The sequence below is a fragment of the Schistocerca gregaria genome, chromosome 4 (assembly GCF_023897955.1).
Source record: "Schistocerca gregaria isolate iqSchGreg1 chromosome 4, iqSchGreg1.2, whole genome shotgun sequence".
In the NCBI taxonomy this organism is placed as follows: Eukaryota; Metazoa; Arthropoda; class Insecta; order Orthoptera; family Acrididae; genus Schistocerca; species Schistocerca gregaria.
This window is the reverse complement of record NC_064923.1, coordinates 319,227,251-319,255,176: the sequence shown is the minus strand read 5'-3', so window position 1 is coordinate 319,255,176 and position 27,926 is coordinate 319,227,251. Positions and strand designations below refer to the sequence as shown.

General features: G+C 39.6%; 1 protein-coding gene across 2 annotated transcripts in view; it reads left to right on the top strand.

Moving 5' to 3' along the window:
* LOC126266872 (2-amino-3-ketobutyrate coenzyme A ligase, mitochondrial-like) overlaps positions 1-27,926 on the top strand; it is a 220,656-nt gene that overhangs the window by 81,418 nt on the left and 111,312 nt on the right. For both annotated transcript variants that reach the window (XM_049971519.1, XM_049971520.1), the window contains exons 3-4: positions 19,260-19,361; positions 19,449-19,656. In XM_049971519.1, the coding sequence (XP_049827476.1) occupies positions 19,260-19,361; positions 19,449-19,656 (310 nt within the window). The remainder of the gene's footprint in view (positions 1-19,259; positions 19,362-19,448; positions 19,657-27,926) is intronic.

Here is a 27,926-nt window from a genome sequence, read left to right as displayed (position 1 = left end):
CAGAAACAAATTTACCATGCCTTATCTTCCCATTCCCCTCGTAACTCAGTACCATCCAGGACTGGAGCAACTGAATTACATTCTCTGCCACGGTTTTGATTATCTCTCATCGTGCCCTGAAATGAGAAATGTCCTGCCCACTATCCTTCCCACCCCTCCTACAGTGGTATTCTGCCATCCACCTAACCTACACAATATACTCATCCATGCCGACACAACCCCTGCTCCCAATCCCTTACCTACATCTACATCTACACCTACATACATACTCCACAATCCACCGGTGCATGGCGAAGGGTACCTCGTATCACAACTAGCATCTCCTCTTCCTGTTTCACTCCCATACAGAACAAGGGAAAAATGACTGCCTACATGCCGGTGTATGAGCCCTAATCTCTCTTATCTTATCAAGAGGTCTTTCCGTGAAATATAAGTTGGCGGCAGTAAAATTGTACTGCAGTCAGCCTGAAATACTGCTTCTCTAAATTTACTCAGTAGTGATTCACAAAAAGAACACTTCCTTTTCTCCAGAGACTGCCATCCAAGTTCCTGAAGCATTTCCGTAACACTCGCTTGATGATGAAACCTATCAGTAACAAATCTAACAGCCCGCCTCTGAACTGCTTCTATTTCCTCCCTCAATCCAACCTGATGGGGATCCCAGACTCTCGAGCAGTACTCAAGAATAGGTCGTATTAGTGTTTTATAAGCGGTCTCCTTCACAGATGAAATTCTACCAATAAACTGAAGACGACTATCTGCCTTCCCCACAACTGGCGTTACATGCTTGTCCCACTTCATATCACACTGCAATGTTATGCCCATATATTTAATCGACATGACTGTGTCAAGCGCTACACTACTAATGGAGTATTCAAACATTATGGGATTCTTTTTCCTATTCATCTGCATTAATATACATTTATCTATATTTAGAATTAGGTGCCATTCTTTACACCAATCACAAATCCTGTCCAAGTCATCTTGTATCCTCCTACAATCACTCAACGATGACACCTTCCCGTACACCACAGCATCATCAGCAAATAGCCACACCTTGCTATCCACCCTATCCAAAAGATCATTTATGTAGATAGAAAACAACAGCGGACATACCACACTTCCCTGGGGCACTCCAGATGATACCCTCACCACCATTGAACACTCACCATCGAGGACAACATACTGGGTTCTATTACTTAAGAAGTCTTTGAGCCACTCACATCTTTGGGAACCAATCCCATTTGCTTGTACATTAGTTAAGAGTCTGCAGTGGGGCACCGAGTCAAACACTTTCCGGAAGTCAAGGAATATGGCATCCGTCTGATACCCTTCATCCATGGTTTGCAAGATATCATGTAAAAAAGGGCGACTTGCATTTCACAGGAGCAATGCTTTCCAAAGCTGTGCTGATGCATGGACAGCAACTTCTCTGTCTCAAAGAAAATCATTATATTTGAACTGAGAATATGTTCGAGAATCCTACAACAAACCGATGTTAAGGATATTTGTCTGTAATTTTGAGGATCCATCCTTCTACCCTTCTTATATACAGGTGTCACCTGCACTTTTTTCCAGTTGCATGGGACTTTATGTTGAGCAAGAGATTCGCAATAAATGTAAGCTAAGTAAGGAGCCAGTGCAGTAGAGTACTCTCTGTAAAACCGAATTGGAATCCCATCAGGACCTGGTGATTTATTTATTTTCAACCCATTCAGCTGCTTCACAACCCCAGGGATGTCTATCACAATGTCCTCCATACGAGAAACTGTATGAGACTCAAATGGCAGTATGTTTGTACAATCCTCCTGTGTGAAAGATTTCTCAAATGCTAAATTTAAAATTTCAGCTTTCGTTTTGCTGTCTTCCATTGCCAGGCCAGACTAATCAGTGAGTGACTGGATGGAAGCCCTCTACCCACTTACCGATTTTATGTAAGACCAGAATTTCCTTGAGTTTTCAGCAAGATCTTGTGCTAAGGTATAATGGTGGTAGTGGTTGTATGCTTTGCGCATCACTCTTTTTACAGCAGCATGAATCTCTACTAACTTTTTAACTTTTGCCTGTCCTCATTCTCCCGCTCTTTCTTGTACCGTGAGTGCAACTGTCTTTGCTTCCTGAGCATTCTCCGAATTTGCTGTTAAACCATGGTGAGGCTCTACTGTCTATAACCCACTTTTTTGGCACATACTTATCCAATGCATGATTTACAATGTGGTTAAAATTTGCCCGTAATTCTTCCATGTCCATCATACCAGAAGTAAATGAAGTCGATGCATTTACTAAGTGGAATGCAAACAACTGCTTATCTGCTCTTTCTAGTAAGAATACTTTCCTAGCCTTCTTGACCGACTTTTTAACTTTTGTAACCATAGTCCTAATGACAACATCATGATCACTAATCCCTGTCTCAACACTGACACCGTCGATGAGGTCTGGTCTGTTCGTGGCTACCAGATCTAAAATATTTCCATTATGCGTTGGCTGTCGATTTAGCTGCTCAAGACACTTTTTGGATAATGTGTTCAAAAGTAATTCACTAGGTAGGCTGAAGTCGCCTCCGACTAATATAGCATGATCCATGTACTTCTGTGATACAGAGTATAGACTCCCTTTGAATGATTCTAGAACTGTCATGGTGAAACCTGGTGGCCAATAATAACACCCAACAATCAACTTTATTTCTCCTAGCCCTCTTAAATGTGTCTAGATAACTTCACAATCACACTCTACTTCGACCTCAGTAGAGACAATATTTTTGTCAACTGCAATGAAGACACCACCTCCTACGGTGTCTAATCTGTCTTTCCGATACACGTTTCAACCCTCACTAAATATTCCAGAACTTCCTATCTCAGGTGTCAGCCTGGTCTCAGTCCCAAGAATAATTCACATGCCACACACTTCCTGGAGGACAGTAAATTCAGGAACTGGCTCATACCCCCGTAATAGACGTAGATGCAAGACCTGTCCCATACATACTGCTACCACCACCTACTCCAGCCCAGTCGCTAACATCACCTATCCCATCAAAGGCAGGGCTACCTGTGAAACCAGTCATGTGATTTACAGGCTAAGCTGCAACCAATGTGCTGCATTCAATGTAGGCATCACAACCAACAAGCTGTCTGTCAAGATGAATGACCACTGACAAACTGTGGCCAAAAAACAAGTGGGCCATCATGTTGCTGAACACCCTGCCAAAGATGATATCCCTCATCTCAATGACTGCTTCACAGTCCATGCCATATGTATCCTTCTCACAAACACCAAATTTTCTGATTTGCACAGTTGGGAACTTTCCCTGCAATACATCTTACATTCCCGTAACCCTCCTTGCCTCAACCTTCGTTAGTCACTGTCCTCACCCATCTAGCCCCCTCCCTGTTCCCATTCCAGCGCTGCACAGTTGTCATTTCATTGCCACATTTGGTCTTTTAATTTCTTTTTATTTCTCTCCTCTCCATACTTACTCCTCCCCCAAATCTTCTCTCCTGCCCTCCATCTAAATTGCAGCAGCACTTCACTGTCCACCACCCCCACCATACTATCCCTCTCCCTCCCCACCCCAGCCTCTTCCTTACCCCCACCCAGTCACCAGTCCCATCATGCACTGGTGCTGCTGCTTGCATTGTGGTTTCAGTTGTCTGAGACTGCAGACATTTGTGCAAATTGTGTCTGCATGACTGAATGTGTGTATGTGTGTCTATTGCTGACAAAGGCCTTAATGGCTGAAAGCTATAACAGTGTGAATCTTTTTGTTGTAGCTATCGTGATTCAACATCTCTGCTATATGGTGAGTAGCAACTTTCCTTCTGTAATACTGTTACATTTCGTCCTGGATTTTCCATTGTTTGATTTTTGCCTGACGGCTTTTCTTCAATCTAACCCTGTGCTATTTTCCTTTGTTACTACTTTTCTTTCTATCACTATACGCAATGTCTATCCTTCTTTCTTTTCATTCCTGTGTTTCTCTTGTTGCCTTACAGACTGCACTGCATATTCTGCTTATGAACCACACTGTATCAACCATGTCGGCCACACACAACAGACAGCCGCAAGACCACACTGATTGTTGGTGTAGCATCTTATGTCCCACATTACTCCCGCTGATATAATTAAACCTGTACCTTCAAAGCAATCACTCACCCTGTGTCAGTCCCCCCCCCCCCCTCCCCCCCCCTCCGCAACTATCCAGTTCCACACTATCTCCTATCTCGTATCTCTACCTACGAATCTCCCCCCCCCCCCCCCCCCCTCCCCACATTCTTCGTTCTATCACTGTTCACACCCACTAACTCCATCTCATCCAGTCACATTGTTGTCCCCCTTCTTCACGCTTATATGCCCTCAACCTGCTACCCACAGTAATATACATACATTTATGAATTATTAGTTATTCTCTACTTTGATCATTGTAGTTTCTCATCAATTTTATTGAGTTTTCGGCTTCCACTATCATTATCTTCCTCAGATTTCATCTCATTTTTTCCCTTTGTGCATGCATTTCGTCAATTTCTTCCTTTTCGTGATTTTTCGCAGGTATTTGAGTGTATTTGTGCGTAATTTTTCGGACGTAATTCTACTAGTTTACGTAATTTTTCGCATTTTTTACACCACTATGGATCATGGCTCATTCCATCCATGTCAATACAGAAAAGTTTCCTTATCCCAAGCCATATCCCTGTCCCACATACTGTTCCTGCGTTGTTGCTTGTCTCTCGAAATCCCCCCAATGGCCTTACCAACAAATTACCCATCTCTGGTTGACAACCCTCCTTCCACAATGACCTCCACCTGTCCGGATTTCGCCAGTCCTTAGCCCTCAACAACATTGTCCTGCATGGACATCCTGGTGGATGACATCGGAAGTTCACTGAGGCTTTTTGCAGATGATGCTGTGGTGTATCGAGAGGTTGCAACAATGGAAAATTGTACTGAAATGCAGGAGGATCTGCAGCGAATTGATGCATGGTGCACAGAATGGCAATTGAATCTCAATGTAGACAAGTGTAATGTGCTGCAAATACGTAGAAAGATAGATCCCATATCATTTAGCTACAAAATAGCAGGTGAGCAACTGGAAGCATTTAATTCCATAAATTATCTGTGAGTACGCATTAGGAGTGATTTAAAATGGAATGATCATATAAAGTTGATTGTCGGTAAAGCAGATGCCATACTGAGATTCATTGGAAGAATCCTAAGGAAATGCAATCCGAAAACAAAAGAAGTAGGTTACAGTACACTTGTTCGCCCACTGCTTGAATACTGCTCAGTAGTGTGGGATCCGCACCAGATAGGGTTGATAGAAGAGATAGAGAAGATCCAACGGAGAGCAGCGCACTTCGCTACAGGATCATTTAGTAATCGCAAAAGCATTACGGAGATGATAGATAAACTCCAGTGGAAGACTCTGCAGGAGAGACGCTCAGTAGCTCGGTACGGGCTTTTGTTAAAGTTTCGAGAACATACCTTCACCGTAGAGTCAATCAGTATATTGCTCCCTCCTACGTATATCTTGCGAAGAGACCATGAGGATAAAATCAGAGAGATTAGAGCCCACACAGAAGCATACCGACAATCCTTTTTTCCATGAACAATACGAGACTGGAATAGAAGGGAGAACCGATAGAGGTACTCAGGGTACCCTCCGCCACACACCGTCAGGTGGCTTGCGGAGTATGGATGTAGATGTAGATGTAGATGTAGATGTAGGTGCAAAATCATATCAGCCAAACCCAATCCTCCTTGCAGTAACTTATCCCCATACGCAAAGTTCTCCTGCTATGTAATCCCAAATACCTGGAACCCATAACACACACTGAAACTCTTGCCCTGCAGGAACTTGAGCAACATGCACAACGCCACCTCAAAAAGCTCTCCATCCTGCTCACTTCCTATTCCCACTCCACCACCTCTATAACAATCTCCAAACCTCCCCCATGTCCCCTAATAGCTGAAAACCCTGTCTCGCAGACCTACTACACTTACCTCACCCTCCAAAACTCCCTCCCACCTCCACACAGAACTCAGAACCTAAACAGACCCACAACACAGTCATGAACCTTTCCTCCAGAAGTCTTAGTCTCACAGAAATATAAATCCTTTCCAAAGGCCTCACCTTTTGCCCCATTCCCAAATTCAGTCATGCTGAACTTGTTGAAGACCTTCTGTCCTTCTCCCGGGAGTCCCGGTCCTACAGTTGAAACCAATCAGACTCAACCAAATACCAATACTGAACCTTGCCTAACTCAGTTCACTCCTCTATCAAATCGTGATCCACCCCCACTGCCTCCAAACCACCCACTGTTAACTATCCAGAATTTCTTAACCTTGAACCTTGCCTCACCATCATTCCCAAACTCCCTCAACATGCAAACTAACCTTACATCTGCAGAAAGAGCCGCAGTCCACCATATAAAAACTGATCCTGACCTTATAATCCTACCTGCAGACAAAGGCTCCACCACGGTTGTTTTAAACCTCAAGGATTACTTGGCGGAAGGACTATGTCAGCTGTCAGATAATTCAACTTACAAAACTTGCCACAGTGACCCCATTCCAGTAATCCAGCAGGATCTCCAGTCACTACTCAAATCATTAGACCCATCCCAGAACCTCTCCCCAGAGTCCATCTCTCTACTTACCCCTACCACTCCCTGCACTCCCACCACCTACAAAGTCCATAAACACAACCACCCAGGGTGACCCATTGTGGCAAGCTGCTGCACCCCTACTGATAGAATCTCTGCTCTTGTAGACTAACACCTTCAACCTATTACCCGGAACCTGCCCTCCTATATAAAAGATGCCAACCATTTCCTCCACCAACTCTACACAGTTCCTGTCCCTTTACGACACGATGCCCTGCTCATCACTATTGATTCCATCTACCTGTACATTAACATTATTGCTGCCCATTGCCTTACTACTATTGAACACTAACTTTCCAGATGCCTTAAGGATTCCAAACCAACAACCTCCTTCCTACTCACCATAACCAACTATATCCTCACCCACAATTACGTTTCCTTTGAAGGCATTACCTACAAACAAATCCAGGGTATGGCTATGGGCACCTGCATGGCTCCATCCTATGCCAACCTTTCCATGGGCCATTTGAGGAATCCTTCCTAGAAACCCAGAATCCTAAACCTCATGCCTGGTTCAGATTCATTTATGACATCTTTGCTATCTCAATTGAAGGTGTGGACACCCTATCCACATTTCTCCAGAACATCAACAACTTCTCCCCCATTTGCTTCACCCGGTCCTACTCAACCCAACAAGCCACCTTTCGAGATATCAAACCTACTAACCACCAGCAATACCTCCACTTCAACAGTTGCCACCAATTCCACACCAAGAAGTCCCTTCTGTACAGCCTATCCACCTATGGTCATTGCATCTACAGCGACAAGCAGTCCCTCTAAAAATATACTGAGGGTCTCACTGAAGCCTTCACTGACCATAATTATCCTCCCAACCTTGTACAAAAACAAATCTTCCATGCTTTATCTTCCCAGTCTCCCACCACCTCCCAAAGTCCCACAGTCTGGCCACAGAGGAGCATTTCCCTCATAACTCAGTACCATCTGGGATTGGAGCAACTGAATTACACTCTCTGTCAGGGTTTTGATTACCTCTTGTTGTTTCCTGAAATGAGAAATTTTCTTGCTCACTATCCTTCCCACCTTCCTACAGTGATATTCTGCCGTCCACCAAACCTACACAATATACTCGTCCATCCTTACAGAACCCCTGCTCCCAGTCCCTTACCTCATAGCTCATACCCATGTAATAGACTTAGATGCAAGACCTATTAATGGATATTTTTTTTAGTGTTTCAAGTACATGTATTTATCTAATTGAAAATAATAAGTAACGCATTATTATGATAAAAAATTATTAAAATAATGATTATCTTTAAAGAAATGATTAAAACATCATTTTTCTTACACAATACACATAAAATGAACAAAATTTCTGCAACTAATATGCACCATGGGAAAAACAATATGAAACAAAATTCAGCAAGATTTTCTACAAACATTCAGATTGATATCAGATATAATTCAGTTGAGTACATATTAGTGACTGCAGCTTGATTGTGTTCTTTCTCAAATGGAGACTGCAATTTTATTTATTCAACAGAACTATATCTGAAAATCTTCTCGCAAAGTTCTTCCAATGTCAGAAGTAATATCTGCTGCTTCACTATATCTGTGCCATTGAGCCCTTTGGGATCAGTGGTTGAACAACTTTCTTGGAAATTTGTGGTAAGTTTATTGGACCAAACTGCTAAGGTCATCAGTCCCTAGGCTTACACACTACTTAATCTACCTTAAACTAAGGACTCGAACTTCTGATGGAGGAGCTGCGCAAACCGTGTCAAGGCACCTCATACTACACAGCTACTCCATGCAGCCAACTTTCTCGTCCTTGGGTACTGGGCTCAAAATGGTTTTTTAATGCTGAACATCAATCTTTTCATAATTTTAAGGGAACCTAATGGTGAGTTTGTACCAAGAATTCAAGAATCTCTTTTTGAAATCCCAAATGTCCTTGTGACAGGTATGAAAACTGGTAAACAAACACATGACCAGGTCAAAAGATATTTTAAAGATGTTTTCTTTTCTAGTGAGGGAGAAAAATCTGTATTACTGTTGGATTATTGGGGTGGTCAGTGTGAAAGAACTGTTTAGAGCACTGTACCTGATGACAAGGAAATTGTTCATCTGGTGATCCCAAAGGGCTCAATGGCAGACATACAACTTGGGATGTGTATGACTTTTGATGTTGGAACAAGTTTATGAGAAGACTTTCATATGTAGTTCTGTTTAGTGATTATCATGTGAATCTCCTCTTGAGAAAAACTATAATCAAGTTTCAGTCACTAGTACATAAACCCATTCTCTTCACCAAGGCTTACCAGTATACTGAAATATGCTCAATACAAATCAAGATATTTAGAGGATCATCATGACAATTTGTAATCACACTGAATTTTATTTTGTTCTGTGTTCTCCCCAGTGCACAGTATGTGAAGAAATTTCATTCATTTCATGTGCATGGTGTAAGAAAATGTTACGTTTTATCCATTTCTTTACAGATAATGATTACTATAATGATTTTATATTGTAATAATGTATTACTTATTATTTTCAATTAATAAAATACACACATGTGAAACAGTGAAGTAAAAAACGAAATAGCTGTTAATGTAAAATGTAAAAATAACTCTTTAAAACAAGAAACAAACACAAGCAAAATAAATAATTAGAATAATAATGAGTATTTAGATGCTTTTATGAGGTATGTTGGGATTACCCCAAGGAACAATATGCCAAATTACCTTCCCAGGTGTTAAAGTTGAAATTGGGCACAAATAAAACATTCACATAGCATTATTCCCCCCCCCCCCCCCCCTCTAAATACCCAGCAAGTTTCACCAAGTTGGAAATGCACCATTGTGAGTCAAATGCCTTTCAGAAATCAAGAAACACTGCTTCCATTTCATTGCTTGGTCCACGTTTTCACCATTTCTTGTGAGGATAAGTCAAGTTGGATTTCACGTGATTGATGTTTTGAGAATCCGTGTTGACTGACATGGAGGAAGTCATTCTCTTCAAGATACAAAATTGGGTTTCACATGATTGATGTTTTGAGAATCCATGTTGACTGCTGTGGAGGAGGTCATTCTCTTCAAGATATCACATTACATTTGAGCTCAGAATGTGTTCTAAGATCTGATAACAAATGGATGTCAAAGATATTGGATGGTAGTTTTGTGAATCACTTCTGATCCCCTTCTTGTAGGTGGCTGAGGCATGTTTTCTTTCATCCATAGGACACAGCTTTTTGTTTGAGAGATCTTAAATATGTTGTGGTTAAAAGAGGTGATGGGACACTCAACAGCATGGTCATCAGTGCCCCTTAAAAGAAGGACTAACTCAGTTGCAAATCTGGTGTAGACTGTGACAGAGATTCCATCAGGTCCTGTAACTTTAATCAGTTTTAATGCTTGCAGCTTTTTCTCAATGTCATGACACAAATATCAATTTTATTCATCTTTACAGTGGTATGAGAAATAAAATAGGGTAATAATTTTGAGTTTTCCCTTTTCAAGTAGGACTTGAAAACTAAGTTGGCCATTATTCTCTCTCTCACTCCCCATTAAAAAAAAATCCCTTCTGTTTCAGCTTTTGTATCATAAATAAAATGCCTCAAACAGAAGCTATTTGGACAATACTTCAACTTGAGCAGACCTGTGATAATAGTTTTGGCTACATCAGAAAGTAGAATGGTTTGCTGAAGGGAACATTTGAATATGGAAAGAGGGGAGATAGAATGGAACACCAAGTGAGGAAAGATTAAGAATGTTAGAACCAAAGAAGGAAAGAAGACAATCACCAAATAAAGACATCCTTCTCATCAGCCCATCCCCCATCCACCTCGCCATAAGCTTCATCTGAGGGGGGGGGGGGGGGGGGGGGGGGCTTGGAAGGGGGGGGGGGGGGGTAGGATATACACATCACTGGTTGGCCAGAGGACAGATATGTTCATCAATCTTACTGAATGGGCACTGTCAGCTTCATCTCCACAGGCCCCAAGTATTGGCTCCAACATTCTACCAAGGAGAGTGTAGCAATACAAATAGTAACTTCCGTCTGATATATGAATTGAATGTGAAATGTAACAAGGTGGAATTGCTCCTCTACTGTTTTTTAGATGCAGCAGACATAACCTGGTACCTGATTTACTTGAAATGCCAAAACTCCTATCTCACTGATTGACTGACTCCATCCAAGCAGGCTTTGAAGGTCCAGTGGTACCAACTGACCATAACTCCATAAACATAATTTGACGCAGATATGGAGAGGCATGTAGTCAGCACACTGCTCTCCCAGCTGCTGTCAGTTATTGTGATGAGAGCCACTATTTCTCAATGAAGTATCTCCTCAGTTAGCTTCATAAGGGCTGAAAGCACTCAGCATGCCAACAGCACTTCGCAGACCCAGACGGTCACCCATCCAAGAGCTAGCCATGCTCGATAGTGCTTAACTTCATTGATCTGACAGGAACCAGTGTTGCCACTGCAGAAAGTTCATTGTCAGAATTACCATCTAGGTAGTGATTTATTATAACACACAACTCTTTGGTTTCTCATTTGAGTGCTGCTAATTTTCCTGGTGTATGTAATTTTCCAAAAAAGAGAAGTGCATAATTAAAATTAGTTCAAATATCAAGTGATTGTATCAATGGTATGAGCTAATAACCGTTTATTTACAAAATACCAAGTTCATTGGGTAGCTCTATTTTCATTATTTCCAAGAATTAGTTCATATATTCTGAAAAGTAATTAATCAAGATGTTATTAGTAATTAAAACTCCAACCCACCTAGAACAACTTCCATTTTTTGAACTGTTATGCTTGTTTAATTACCATATCTGATGTTATACTTTTGTTGCTCTTGTTTTATACAGGATTAGCTAAATATGCCAAGAGTTTAAAAAATTATATAAATAACGCATTCAACGAAGACCAAAAAAGGTAGATTACGGGAGACTAATTTTTTAGTTGCAAATTTTTGCACAATCCTAGGAGGGAGTGTCCTGAATAGTACACTAAAAATCTTGACCAGTGTGGTACCAGCATTGGAGTGGGAGTGGGTATAAAGGACACTTTTTCGTGTTTTTCTTGAATAATTGAAAAACTACAGTTTCTAGTGTCACTGTTTCCCAGAACAAATTAAATTAAATTAAATTTGTTACAGAAAAGGTCCTATTCATTTTTCCTCTATGACTAATAGTTTCCATATTCAGGGTAGAAAAATCACAGATTTCTCAAAATATTGTTCAACTGTATAAAATTAATGTGTTTATTTAAATGTAATGGGTTAAAAACAAATATTAAATATAAGTACCACATCTTAAGTGCAGTACAACCATAGTGGGGGACAAATTGTGTTCTGGGGATGTAGCAGGATGAATGGCGCAGGAGGGAAGGGGGTTTATGTGATGTAGAAGTGCAAGGGAAAGTAGGTCATCAGGTTGTGTTTCTTGCACTTCCCTCCTTCATAGGTCCACAAACTGAAGGTTGATCACCAGATTCCCCACTTTGTCTACCAAAGTACATCAGGTGAAGCAACTATAGTGTGTTTCAAAAAGCTATACAGACCATCCACAGTATGCCTCATGAATCACTAGTGACAGTGCACAGGCATACCCATGGAGTGTTCATTTTGCACAAAATATGTTAATACTACATGGAATGCAGATATAGTTTACTAATAACACTGATGAAGGCAACGCATTTGGACAGAATACACATAAATCTCTGCACACTGATACACAAGAAATTGATTCTTAGCCATCCTGGAGGGCAGCTGTAGTGTCCATGAAAGACAACTTCTCCCACCATTAACACTGATCACTTTTCAGTTTACATACAGACTATATCTCCCAAGCATATCCCCCCCCCCCCCCCCAGTTCTCTTATGTGAGTAAACAAAACGACTTCACTGAGCACGTATTTATCAGGATGCACATTCTAACTAAAGACATTGAAGTACCTCAAAAACTACAGGTCGTATCAAGGAAAGTTATAGTTCCAATTTGTTTGTCTCACAGGATGGCATCCAATGATACCACACTCGACCTGCCATCCCATCCCATGAATGGGTGGTAGGGGTGGGGGTTAACTTTGAAATCTTCAATGAGAATCCCCATGTCTAAATGCAGGTTATGAGGTTTCCAATTATAATTTATGAAATACTGACCTCTCGTATCCTCAGAGCATGGAGGTGGGGTATCACATGCCACTGGATACTCAAGGGCCATTGAATAGCATGTCATAAATGATGATTGTGTGCCCATTTCTATTCCTCTGATTACAGTGTCATCTGTGGCAAATTGAAGAAAATGCTTCAGACAAAACATATATAGATTTTTCTGTAGAATCGTAATCTGCAATAAAAATGGGGGTTCCTGCTGAAGATTTCAAAGATGTTTTTGATTTGATGTGTAGTTTTTGAGATATTTCAATGTCTTCAGTTAAAATTAACATGCTGTATAGTGGAGTTATTTTCAGTTTATTAATTATTATTTATTTTCAGTTGTTAAGTGAGCTACTATGTAAAATATGTATGTATGTGTTTAATCTGTAAGTATGACGTTGTCGGTAACCTTTGCACTTTTGGTGAGAAAGGGATTGAATTGGTAAATGTGGCACAACATATTGTAAAGCCATGTAATTATGTATTAGTCACTTGGCAGAGAATTAACGAATGACCAAAAAGTTACCGCTCTTCTCTTGCCACTGTGTTATTGGTAGACTGCATAAATCTTTCCCATTCAAGAACTGCTGGCACTTGTAAAGTGGTCTGCACTGAGTGGAGCCACTGAACACATATCCACAGTATATCTTCCAAGATGGATGTGAATATGTCAGACGGAATGGGACTGATAATGTTCAAGTTTAGAACATTAATCTGTTGCAATGCATTACTTGACTTACGCTGTAATATCTGAAATTTTATAACACCTGGGTGACCTACTTCTGCTGCAGAGAGAGATAGCTGAAGCCTCAGGGTCTCTTCAGATTTTGGGAGAGTTGAAGCTGAGGTGACGCATTTGATACCAATTATGTTGCAAAAGTATTTCAGACAATGATAGTACAGACAATGAAATCTGCATCATGGAATATATACTGACAGTAAGTTATTCTTGGAAAAGGCTCTTCAGTGTGGTAGAAAGTTGGTGGTGCCATTTGTTGATCTTTCTCACTTAACAACTGCAAATAAGTACTCAGTAAACTGAAAATCACTTCACTATATAAACATGAACTCAGTATAATTATTTTGTGTACTCATGTAAGACAAATAGACAGAAAATTCGAAGAGGGTATAGACTGTCTGTAAACTGGAAAACAAGCAGTGCTATTGGTGGAGAAAGTTGTCTTTCCCAGAAGAATACAACAGCTGCCATACAGACTTACTAAGAATCAAAGCAGAGAAGAACAGTGTGCTGAGATTTATGTAGATTCTGTCCATACACATTACCTGCATTCATGTTATTAGTAATTCAGATGTGCATTCCATGCAGCGTTAATGCTTTTTGCATAAAATAAACACTCCCCGGGCATTTCTGCACACATTGTGGCCAATTATTCATAAGGCACACTGTGGAGGGCCCATGTGAAACACCCTGTAGTTGCTTCTTGTAGTGTAATGGGGTAGACAGAGTGGGCAGTCTCCTGCTTGACCTTCAGTTTGCAGACCTATGAAGGAGGGAAGTGCATGAAGGCAATCTGGTGTCCTACCTTCCCTAGGCATGATTCATCTCTTTATATGGTTCTGCTGTGCTTAGATGGGGTGAACACATTTTATGCTTTGTGTTTTAACTCATTACACAGAAAGACAGACATTAATTTTTTGTCACTAGAACAATATTTTGAACAACCTGTGATTCTTCCTACTACTACTACTACTATTACTACTACTACTACCAACAGGGTGATTTTTGAAACTTCAGACAATGGTCCCAACTTCAATTCCCGGTCCAGCATACAATTATAATCTGCCAGAAAGTTTAAAAAATTATCCTGTTGGCATATTGTGTGACCTTTCCAAAACTTTCACTGTGTGTAACTCAAAATTACACTTGGAACTGCTTCATCCAAGAGGCTCATGGTTCTTTCATGAGTTCGTGTGTGGCACACAAGGTGCCCCAAGCTATTGTAACCAATTCTTCCTTCCCTAACTTCATTTTCTTCCCCATACTACTCTATCCCTATCCTCACTCCTCCTCCTCTGTCCCCTCCTTCCCTTCTCTTGGTGTTCGTACTTATGCCGATCTGGCTATCCAACTGGTTACTTGTATTCCTTCCAGTTTTGGTCCCCTTGCCTTTTCTTTATAATCCCTCCTGTTTGATGTTTCTGGTCCCCCTTTGGGGTTGGACCCTCACTTCTATATTTTCTCTCTGCAGGGTGAGCCATTTGGGGAAGATCTCCCACCCTACCATATACAGTGTGGAAACCTCTCCCCCCTCCTTCCCCTCTTCTTTCTTCACCATAGCTTCTCTTTGCTCCACTAGGTCACCAGCCCATGGGGTGAGAGTGATATGCACCAATCTGGCTGAGCCCTCTGACAACACAGATATCACATTTCTGATACTTGAGCTGTTGCCTCCCCATGTATGTTTAGGAGTTGTTGCTTGTCATTCTGGAGCATCAGAAGTCCTGGCAAAGGTCATCATGCCAGACAGCACTTGCTGTGGCTGGGTGGGGCCCATAGAGAGAGCTCCTGATTGGAATGAGTGGGAACACTTTATCTCCTCCGTAGCTTCTCCTGTCCCTTTGTCATGGGTGTGGACCACACTGCACAACCTCGAAGGTTGACAACGACAGTTCTTGCCCTTCTGGATGGCCTTTATACACATTTATTAGTTCTCACAGAACATCTTAAAACCCATTTTGTGATGACATCAGCATCGCAGTCTCCTATACAGCCACCTTCCTCCTCTGGAAACAAAGGACTGAAGCTTCTCACTTATGTTTTACCTCTTGTCCAGTGGTATCCTCCAGTGTACCTTTTACTGAATGCGATCTTCCTCTGGCCCTCTCTTTCTCCCATAATTCAGTATAACTAATTCATAACAAAATAGATTTGTGCTATGCAGTTTCAAAGAAGCAATAAAGTCTGACTAGCACCAGAAATAGACACTAATGGTTATGAACTAAATAAGACAGTGTACATGAAATGTTCTGGGCCTCAATTGAATAATAACTTAAAGTGTCATCAGTTCACAGATAAAGTAATCAAGGATTGTGTTCTATTTCCTCATGGAAGTATATCTCATTGTGTTGACCTAAAGACAAGACTGTTGCCTTCTTATGCACTTTTTGACTCTTTGGTTTCTCATGGAATTACCTTCTAGTATAATGCACATAGAATAAATTAATTATTTATTCAGCAGACAAGAGCTATAAGAATATTACGTAGAGTGGATCCCAGACATCTTGCAGAGGTCTTGTGAAATATCTTGGAATTCTTAAAATAACTTCCCAGCACATTTACTCCTTCATGGGTTGTTTTGTTTTGTTTTGAAAATAAAAATCAGTTGCATCTCAACTTTGAGTGGTAAAACACAGTACTAGTCACAAAAATTATGTCCGTATAGGTTTCGTCTCCAAGTCTAGGGATTAGAAAGATGTTATTCACTGTTGCCAGAAGTAATCAACAAAGTTCAATGTAAAATAAAACAAGATTTTGGGAATTGCTTTCCACTACATGACAAGTACTAGTGTACTGGAAATAGACATCTGTATTTACAGATGTGAGTAAATATTTTCTTTGAAACACATCATTGTAATCAAGTAATTATTAAGGAGACAAGTGGCAGCTGTTTAATATAGTTGAGGAAGCAGCATCTTATTTACCTAAGAAATAACTTTCTTTTAAATTTTCTAGGTTAAATTTAGCTCGCATAACCAAAAATAGTATTATGTAGTTCAGTAATAATTTATTATGGATGGAATCTGCTGATTAATTTTTTTATGATTTACTTGTCTTTTTTAATGTATACCTCAACTTGCTCTCCATTCCTGAAGGTTCTCCTCCTTGATGGAATCTGTGTAGCACAGTGAGCAAATAAGTATATGTAGTCCTCCCAGCTTCAATCTCTGCTAGTTCCTGTACCCCATTTGCTCTTCCTCTCATTTCCTCTCTTCTTCTCGTCCCATTTCAGCTCCTGCTCCACTCAGCCCATCCCCCACACCCACCCTATCCCTTTTGCACACAACATTGGTCCTTTTTTTTATTTGTCTCCTATCTTCGAACCTTTTCTATCCATTTCTGTTTCTGTTACTGTGTGTTCTTCCCCTGGTATTCTGCCCCTTTTTCCCTATGTTTTTCCACCACACCTTACCCTTTTTTTACTGCCCATCCCACCTGAACTTGCTTCACACTCCAGTCAGTCTTACATCAGGAGACTGAATTTTCTGTTTGTGTAAGAGAGGGGTTTTGTTAGTCAACAATGAAATTTATAGTTCAATTTTGCCACATTTTTTTTACATGCCTGTTCATTGGCCAGCACCTTTGAAAAAAATCATTTAAATATGAATTCACAGTAGAAAAAGAGAGGATAAACCTTCACATTTTGTAAGATTTAGTTTCAAATTTTGTGATAAATAATATATCATAAGAAGTTAGTGATTTCTGAAATTTTGGAAGAATCTAATTGTCAGTTGCTGCAATATGAACATTCATAACTGGGCTTGAGAATACTGACATAAATGTGTTAATTATATTTAGTAAGTTAAAATTCTGTGCTGTGCTGTGATACATACCTTAGGAACATTGTGATATCAAGCACAACTGATAAGCATGCCTCCTTTCTTAATTTAAAGCTCATTTATGAGTATGTCCTTCTGCCAATCCTACTACATTTGGAAATACAGTTTTCAGCCATTCAAACTATTCCATTTTCATTTAATAACTCAAAAAAGTTTGTATAGTTAGTTACCTGAAATAAGAAGACAGAGAGGAATGGGGAAAATTATTTGAGGGTAAGGAAAGTTGGTCTTAATTGTATTAGAGACACAGTGGACAGGAAAGGAAAAGTAACAAAAATGGTCTTATAATACCTTATATTTAAATTCCAAAGTACTAATAACAATAAGCTGCCAGCATTTGATAATTGCATACACCCACCAAACAGAAAAGTAAAAATGGAGACAGATCTTAGATAATATTAATAGGCTGTGGCACTTGGCCATTTCACCTGATCCTGATAGAAACCATTAATGGCAGGACTGATGAGCAAAACATGAGACCTGATTTACTCTTCAATGTTGGTCATACAGTAGACAACAGATAGATAGTATGTTTAAATGAAGCCTCTGCTAATTATCTATCAGCAGTGTAATGATAACAAGGAATCATTATGAAAATCAGTAACAAATGGACATTCATGACTGAGACTGTAATTAGGCCATGCAAGCCCAGTAGGACTGGTGGAGCTGTTTATGACAATGCTAGAACTCAACACATATTGCAATGACATGTGTGTGCTTATGATGATAAGTGAACAAAAATTTACACATTTCGTCAAATGAGAGTGATGCAGGTTCTTGAAGAGGGACTGACGAGCACAATACCTAGAAAATCCAAGGGGAAATCCAACAAAGGAACAAAGCCTTGCACACATTAGCAGCAGTGGCACCCAAAGTAAGGAAGTGGTGTCAAATCGACTTCTCAGAAGCCTCCCAATCATAGGCTGCATCATTGTAAAGGAGAAAAGGTGGCATGTACACCAACGGTATAGAATCTTGCATAGCCAATGTGGCTGAAAAATATGTGATGTCAATAGTAAGAGCCAGATATTAATTTTGACTTTTACTTCTGGTTGTGAAATGGTTACAGTTGGTTCTGTTACTTCATATCCTAACAACAACCTGGTACAAATAGTGGCACTTAATGTATTCTTACGCAACATCTGTTATGAACTCAGTGGTGAAAAAGCAGTCTTGTTGTCCTCAACAGGCTTATACTCAGCAACTGCTGCCTACATTACAAGCTCAGTGATTGTGTCTACTTGGTACAATAGATAGGTTGGAGATGAGAGCTAAAACTGAAAAAGTATTCTTGAAACGTAGACAAAAAATGAAATATAATGCTGGAGAACTATTTAAAAGTTTGAAGTGAAGAAGCAGTGCAAAAAATAAGACAAGACAGGAGGGGTGATAAAGACAAAGAATGTAAGAAATTATTAAACAATAAGCATAAAGTTTCTATACACTATTTTCTTAACGTTTCCTCTGTTTTACATTCTACACCTATACCGCTGTCTACATGCATACTCTGAAGACCTCTATGAGGTGTATTGCAGAGGGAACTTACCAAAGCATGGTTTCCTGTGTGCATCTATAATTAGTCTAATCCTGGCTTCACACTCCCTATTGTAGTGATATGTAGGGAGCTATTTTGTACTCTTACATTCTTTATTCACTACTGGTATTCTGTCTCTTATTGTCAGTTTTTAAAGTAATAAACCCTGCAGTAGATTTGGATCTTTCCCTTATGTTTCTCTCTGTCAAAAGAACTACCTCCCTAATTGTTGTCATTTGTATGTCCATCTGGTATAATCCAATTGTTACTGCTCCATGTTGTGCTAATTTTCAGTTCAGACATTTTTATTTTGCATATGTCCTTTGTATAGTATCATGCACCATTATATTTTGTTTCAACTACAGACTCATCCTGATGTTATATGTGCAGCTAAAGCTGCTCTTGATGAATTTGGTGCTGGACTTGCTTCAGTTCGTTTTATATCTGGAACTCATTGTTTACACAAGGTAAGTATTTTGGCCTTCACTTACAGAAAAAATCCTTGATGAAAAGATTATCTGTAATATTAAAGGTACCTGCATCTGTTTCCACAGGAACTTGAAGCAAAACTTGCAAAGTTTCATTGTAGGGAATCTGCTTTGCTCTACATAAATTGTTTCAGTGCAAATGCTGGATTTTTTGAAGCCCTTCTTAAGGATAAAGATGCTGTTTTTTATGATGAGTTAAGTCATCCTTCTACTCTTCAAGGAATACGCCTTTGCTGTGCTCAGAAGTGTGCTTTTAAACATAATGATATGGCAGGTATTTGAGACACATGTCTTACTTCATTGCATAAACTTAGTTTCAGATGTTGTATTATGCACATTAGTATTTGTTATTGGTAGTGAGAGTATTTTCTTCCACATAAGGTTACTGAGGAAATGTTGCATTATATAGGTCACTGACACTAAAAACATGATAAATATTTAGATCTATTTCTTCTTCAACAAATAACAAGAGAGAATGTATGGACGAAAGGTGGGAAAGTAAACAGCTGTAGTAGCTGAAACAGAAATGATAGTGCTTTTCGAACACAAGAGTAAAAGAACTGACCTCAAGTTAAGAAATGATTAGATAGGAAACTCTTAAAAATTGGTGAATAGCATTTGGAGAGATGATACTGGTAAATAATGCTTTCTGAGCATATTATAGCTGTCATGTCATGTTTCATTTGATCTCATCTCTCAAAAGCAGTGAATTGTCTATTTTTAGCATAAAAGTCCACTATTTCTTTTAGTTTTTTACACAACTTTGTTAGTACAGTCAACCTCAATAGCTGAAAAGATCTCCCAAAGCTCCAGGGAATCAGAAAATTTTATTCCACAGTTTTTCTTCTTATAATGTAAAATCGTTTTTGTGTTTGTTAGTTGCTTGAGTTCTTCAATGGAACTTCTACAGTGAGGTGAAAAATGTCTTGGGATACCTCCTAATATCATTTTGGACTCCTTCTGCATGCCATAGAGCAGCAACTTGATGTAGCAAGGACTCTATAAGTCACTAAAATTCCCCTGCAGAAATATTGATGTGTGCTGTCTCTACAGCCATCTATAATTGCAAAAATTTTGACAGTGCATTATTTCGTGCATGAATTGACCTCTCAGCTATGTCACGTAAACGTTTGCTGGCATTCATGTTGGGTGATCTGGGTGACCAAATCATTCACAAATTATCCAGAATGTTCTTCAAACTAATCATGAACAACTGGGGCCAGTTGACATAGAGCATTGCCAGCCACAAAAATTCCATCCTTGTTGCAAACACAAAGACCATGAATGGCTGAAAATGATCTCCAAGTAGTCAAATGGAATCATTTCCAGTCAATGATTGGTTCAGTTAGACCAAATGACCTAGTCCATTCTATGTAACCACAGCTCACACCATTATGGGGCCACCACCCACTTGCACAGTGTTTTGTTGACATCTTCCATCCATGGCTTCATAGGATCTGAACACTTGAATCCTACCATCAACTCTTACCAACTGCAAACAGGACTCATCTAACCAGGCCACAATTTTCCTGTTATCTAGGGTCCAACTAATGTGGTAATGAGCCCAGGAAAGGCACTGCAGGTAGTGTTGTTTGTCTGCTGCTATAGCCCATTAATGTCAAATTTTTCCATACTGTCCTAATGGATACATTTGTCATGCATCCCATATTGATTTCAGTGGTTATTTCCCACATTGTTGCTTGTCTATTAGCACTTACAACTCTATGCAGACATTGCTGCTCTTGGCCATTAAGCGAAGGCTGTTAGCCACTATGTTGTCCATGGTAAGAGGTAATGCCTGAAATTTGATATTCTTGGCACATACTTCCCACTGTGGTTCTCAGAATATTGAATTCCCTAACCATTCCAAAATAGAATGTCCCACACACGTAGCTCCAACTACCATTCACCATTCAAAGTCTATTAATTCCTGTCATGTGGCCATAATCATGCCAGAAACTTTTTCACATGAATCATGTGAGTACAAATGACAGCTCCCTCAATGAACTGATCTTTTGTATTTTGTGTATGTGATTCTTCCACCATCTTTACATGTGCATATTGCTACCCCATGACTTTTGTCACCTTATTGCAATCCTTGTTGTGTAACAGGACTAGAAATTAAAAAGAATCATCAAGCTTTAAACAAAGTTAGTTGTTTAATGTCCAGTAATACATTACACCAGTGATGTTGCAGCACCCACTGTAAATATTGCTTGATGACAAGAGAAGAGAGAGTTGCTGTTTGTGAGTAGCTGGAAATCATCATGAGTGCTGTCAATAGCTGCAACATGCTATAAATTAGTCTGCTTGAAGGGCACTCAAGAGACATGTGTGAAAGATACCAAAGGTACCTCAAATTCTATCCTGTCCCTTGGGTACTGTCACCTCTGCAGGAAATAAAGGACTTCTTACCACTTGCAACTTAACTCTGAGTGAGGTGTCAGTGTTAGGTCAAGGAGGGATCCTGCATAGTGGTTGCACAGACTAGAGAGAATGCATGGTGACCTACCCATTCCCATAATCAACATGTTAGAAGTGCTGTCTCCCTTTGAAAACTAAACTGAGTCAATGCAGTGTCTGGGGAGAGTAAGTGCAGAGGGTATGGTTCACATAATCTTTGGCATTTCAAACAGACAGTGAATAATGTTATCCCTTACAGAAATGGCAGTAAGAGACAAGAAGGACCACCATGTAAACTAAGAGTGTGCTCCTAAAGGCCTCATCCAACCTGTAAATGATATTCCTCCAGCCATTGAGGGAACAGAATGCAACCAGATGTAGAATGTGGCACATGCTGTAACAAACAATACATGTCACCTGTCTCTAGTTTAATATTTAAATCATACAACTGTCTGGCAGAAAATGTTGAGATCAGACTTGTACATGGAATTTCAATGTAGCTCACAGTCAGCATTATCCCCAGAACTGATCAGGCACCACACTCGATGAGTTGAGTTCTGCAACAAGCAAAACATCATAAGATTGAGAACTACAGTGTCAGTAGTGTGCTACACAGAAGAGGGTGCTATCCACATAGCTGAAAGTGTGTAAAATGCACAAATGTTATTTAAATGAGATGATTTTCCAACAGTCCAGATAATGATAGCCAAAGGAGATCTTGAAGTATTAGTGTAGGACTCAAATAAATGGCCTATCAGGATTGAGATGATTATAAAATTTTAGTGATCAACTTCCAAAGCATTCACAACAAAGTTCCAGACTTTAAATTAGTTCTAAAAACAATGAAAACCATATTAAACTAAGTAAAGAAATTGGGCTAAAACCCAAAACTGACAGTAATGAGATTCTTTGGGCAAATACAATGTACACCAAAAGGATATTCTAATGGAAAACCAAGGGATTTTTTTTTTTTTTTTTTTTTTTTTTTTTTTTTTTTTTTTTTTTTTTTTTTTTTTTGCAGTTGACAAGAACACAAATACATTGAGACATAAACTGAAGTTGTCCATGACATTGACGTTACTCAGTATCAAGGATGGGAACAAACTTAAATCAGGTCATTCTCAGCCTGGGATGAATCCAAAAACTTCATAGAAAACCACAGCTTGTAATTACATATGTCCTGCATTCATACTGTATTTGTTGGATAAGATTTTTATCATCAAACAGTAGATTGGCATGATTAAATTTTGTAGGTGGTCAATGTGGCAAGCCACCGTAGAAAATAATATGTCCATACTCTGCACACCACTGTGAAGTGCATAGCAGAGGGTACTTTCCATTGTACCAGTTATTATGGCTTCTTCTCATTTCATTCACCTATGGAGCACAGGATAATGACTGCTTAAATGTCTCTGTGTGTGCTGTTACTAACTCAGTCTTATCATCATGTTTCCTATAGAAGTGATATGTAGCGAAATGTAACATGTTCCTTGATTTGTCATTTAAGGCTGGTTCTTGAAACTTTGTAAGTAGGCTTTCAAGTGTCTGCCAGTTCTGTTTCTTTCAGCACCTCTGCAACATTCTCCCATGGGTCAAAGTAACCTGAAGCCATTTGTGCTACCCTTCCACAATGAAATTTCCACTCTGCAGTGGAGTGTGCTGATACAAAACTTTGTGGCAGATTAAAAATGTATGTCAAGCTGAGACTTTGCCTTAAGCAGGCAAGTACTCTACCACCTTAACCACCCAGGCATGACTCATGATCCATCCTCACAGCTTCACTTCTACCAGTAATTCATCTCCTACTTTCCAAACGTTACTAAAGCTCTCCTGTGAAACTTGAAAGACTAGCACTCTTGGAAGAAAGGATACTGCAGAGACATGGCTATGTCTAAGCCACATCTCCGCAATATATGTTCTTGCATGAGTCCTAGTCTTGCACATTTTGGAGGAGAGCTTCTGTGAAGTTAGAAAAGTAGGAGATAAGGTACTGGCAGAAGTGAAGCTGTGAGGATGAATCAGAGTCATGCTTGGGTGTCTCAGTCAGTAGAACACTTGTGTGCAAAAGGCAAAGGTCCCAAGTTTGATTCTAGGTCCAGCACACAGTTTTAATCTGTCAAGAACTTTTGTGCTACCCTTCTCTACATAAGTTCAATATCCCCTGTTAGTCCTCTTTGGTGTGAGGCCCACACACATGAGCAGTACCCTAGGATGTATTATACAAGTGTCTTATAAACAATCCTCTTTGTAGACTGATTGTATTTCCCTAGTACTGAAGCCTGCCACCTGCTTTACCAGTGACTGAGTCTATGTGATCATTCAATGTAGACAAAAGATACTATGAGGGGTGACAAAAGTTCTCAGACCACCTAATAAAAGTTGTCAGTAGTCCAAATGTAGATGGCTATTTTTTAACACAGTCTCCTTTTAGAACCACACACTTTTACTGTTGATGCTGCAAGTCCATTATGCTCTTCTTGTTGAATGTTTTGCCATTATATCACCAATTGATCAAAAATTGATTCCAGTTAGATGTTTCTTGAGCTTTGGGAAGCCATGAAAGAGGGGGCCAAATTGGGTGAATAAGTTGGCTGCAGAAGCAGTTCAGAGCCACAGTACTCAATGACAGACATTACAATGACAGCAATTTAGTATTCAGCCACATGCCAGTCCAACATGGTGATCTCCTGGATTGCAGTGACTTTTCCTCCAAACTGGCCATTACTGGTCTTCCACAGCAAGGTGCATCTTGGACAGAGGTATTTCCATGATTGAATTCCATCATCCACTTTTTCACAGTGGAATAAGGAGGACAATCCTCCTCTAATGTTCCCAGCATGTCATTATGGATCTCCTGTGCATTCATTCCCTTCTTCAGCAGGTACTGAGTGAGAACATGCTTCCACACATTTCTGAACTTTTAAAGGTGGTTGCCAATTTTTCCATCACTTTGAAATTTTGTCAAGCCCCAGCTGAATTATTGTTCAGCTTTTATTGGACAGTATTTCATTATAGACAACTGCAGCTTCTTTGGAAAGCTTAAGCTTACTATTAAGCCATGAGTGGGCATGACATTTTTCATAACATGATGTGGTGTATGATGTACTTTGTACACTTGTAAAGAATAGCTGTCTTTATGTTACCAAGGTAAACATGTATGAGCAAAATTACATTTTAATCTTAGTTCGATTAAACAATGATGAAATAAATTTACATAATATGATCTAAAGCACTCTTTAATTAAACCAACCACTTATTTGATTACTAATTATCTCATAGACAACTGCCTCATTGTGGGACTGCCTCCTAGCTCATAATCTGGGTCATTTTCTTGCACAGATTGTAAATACCTAACTCACTGTTTATTTTATATTACTGTTGCTCACTTGAACTTATGATTGCATAATTTATCATTGTGTTAGCTGAAGCAGTAAAGAAGGAATTGGTATGAGCTCACAATTGTGAAACATTAATGGAATGGTGAAAAATAATGTTTGTGGTTGTCATACTTTGTACATAGTCATGCCTGCCCAATAGTTAATATTGTCTTCAAGATCATTAATATACAACATAAACAGCAAGGGCCCCAACACACTCCCCTGGGGGACACCCAAAGTTACTTGAAGTTTTGATGACTTGATCCAAGATAACATACTACATCGTCTCTACCAAGAAATCCTCAAACTAGTCACAAAATTTTCTTGATATTTCATACGATCGTAGTTTACATGTCATAAATCAAGAAATACTGCATCTATCTGACTGCCTTTATCCATGGCTTTCAGGATGTCATAGAGAAAAATGCAAGTGAATCACTTAGAACAACCCTCAGTTTGATACCATTCTTGCTGATGACCATTGTTTGGGTAGTGCAAAACAAGTGATTCATCACTAACACAAAGCTGTGCTGCTCATCAGCAGTCCATATTTCCTAGTAATGCCACCATTCCAAATTTAGCCATTAGTGCTGGGGATTTAACAGCAACCTAAACAAAGGACATTACTTCCCTAGTCTGCCTTGTTGGTAGTTCTTAAGAATGGTGTGGGATGACACAAAATGTTTCAAGGAGTCCATTACTTGTTCTCAGGTGGCAGATTCAGATGTAAATGATTATGATGTGCTTGGTGCACAGTACACCAATCTTAACCTTGTAGTTGTCAGATGTGTTTGTACTGAACCCTGACTATGAGTATGCCCACCCTTAGGTTCCCTTGCTGTCTAACACTGGGCCACTGTCACATCCAGATGTCTCAAAAATCTGGATACTGCTTGGTTCACCCAGTCAGCCAAATGGAGACCCATAATGAAACCACTTTCAAATTGTCAGTTGCTATAATAATAATGTCGTGTGACTGTCAGTTACTGATAACACTGTATCATATGAGTATGCAGTATCTTCAGGTCTTCCACAGTGATCACTCAACATACAACACTGTTCACTTCCCTTACATGCCCTATCAGACCTGGTAACAACATCACACACAAACAACACTGGCTCACTCTGTTTCCTGTTCTACTTCTCACAGAGAATTGTAACTCTACTACATACCTGTTAGTGGTGCATATGTGTATAAAGTTGCAGTGATCCAACCACTGTTTTGTCAGGCAGTGTAGTCAGAGAACTTCTAAATGAAATGCATTTGGCTGTCAAAACAGTGATGTGTGGAGCCTTCTATTTCTACTGGAAAAATGTTTTCCTCTGATAAAATCCAAAGGAAATTCTTATTTTATCAGAGGCCATAAGTGGCACCAAAGAAAATGTCAAGACACTCCTGGATGACACAATAACTTAAATTGAGAAGTAGCAAGGCAAACATAGAAATTGTGAATTCTGTTTTTAAATGTTCCTTGCAAATGAAAAGAGATGATTTCAGCCCCATCACTGCAAGGATCAGTGATGTAAAGATTGGCATTAGTGATGTTGAGAAAAAGCTGAAAGCACTCTAAATGAACAAAGTTCTAGTGCCAAATGGAATCATATACATAATTTGTGTCCAAGTTAGCATGTCTTTCAACCACAATATACCATAGATCTCTTGAACTGTGCATAGTAGTTGAAAGAAGGTATATGTCACACACTCATACAATAATGGTAGCAGAAACCGTACACAAAACAAGCAGTCCATATCTTTGACATTCATCTGTTGTAGAAATATAGAACATATTCTGCATTCAAACAATTCATGTATTGAACAGATGAACTCTGTCCAAGCAGCAAGGATTATGAAGACATCAATTATATGAAGCCCAATTCTTACTTTTCTTACATGACATCCTTAAAACCATGGAACAAGGAGTAGTATGTATGCATGAATGGGCACTTACTTGTTTGTGTCCACCATAAAGGAACAGCCTTGTGAAGCAATTCATGGAGAGGATGAATTTGTGACATTAGGCAATTTTCCCTAAAAATGCTTGGAGTTCTTTGACTTTAGAAGGGCGAAGCAGAGCTGTGTTAGTGGTGACATGGTGTCACAAAGGCTGTACACCATCCTGAGAAATTTCAAACCTCAAATGCACGATGGATGAGTGAAAAAAGTGGAACTTGGCCAAGTTGCAATTCGACTCTGCAGTATGTAAGTTCTGAATGAGGAGCATTAGTTGCATAAATGCTCTTCTGTGTATGCACCTATCATGACAATGTCATCAAAATAGTTGATGCACAACAGAACAGACATGACTGACTGTTCCAGAAACTGCTGAAAAATCACACGGGCACTGGCCACAATGAACGGGTGATGATATTGATACAACCCAAAGGGCATGTTAATCACAAGGAGCCTTCTCCAATCCCCATCCAACAGAACCTGTAAATAAGCTTCAGATAAATCAATTTTAGAGAAGAACTGGCTTCCCATGAGTTTGGTTAATAACTCATCCTGATGGGACAAAGGGTAGGTTCAATCATAGATTAAGCATTAATGGAAACTTTAAAGTTGCCACAGAGGGAAAGCTAACCATTCAGTTTTTTAATAGCCATGATGGGTATAGATCACTTACTGAACATGATAGGTTGTATCACTCCCAAAAATGTCAGCCTGTTCAATTCTTATTTAACTTTATCATGCAAAGCCACTGGAATATGGTGTGTATTGAAAAAATGTGGCTATGCCATAGGTTTTAAGGTAATGTGGACCATG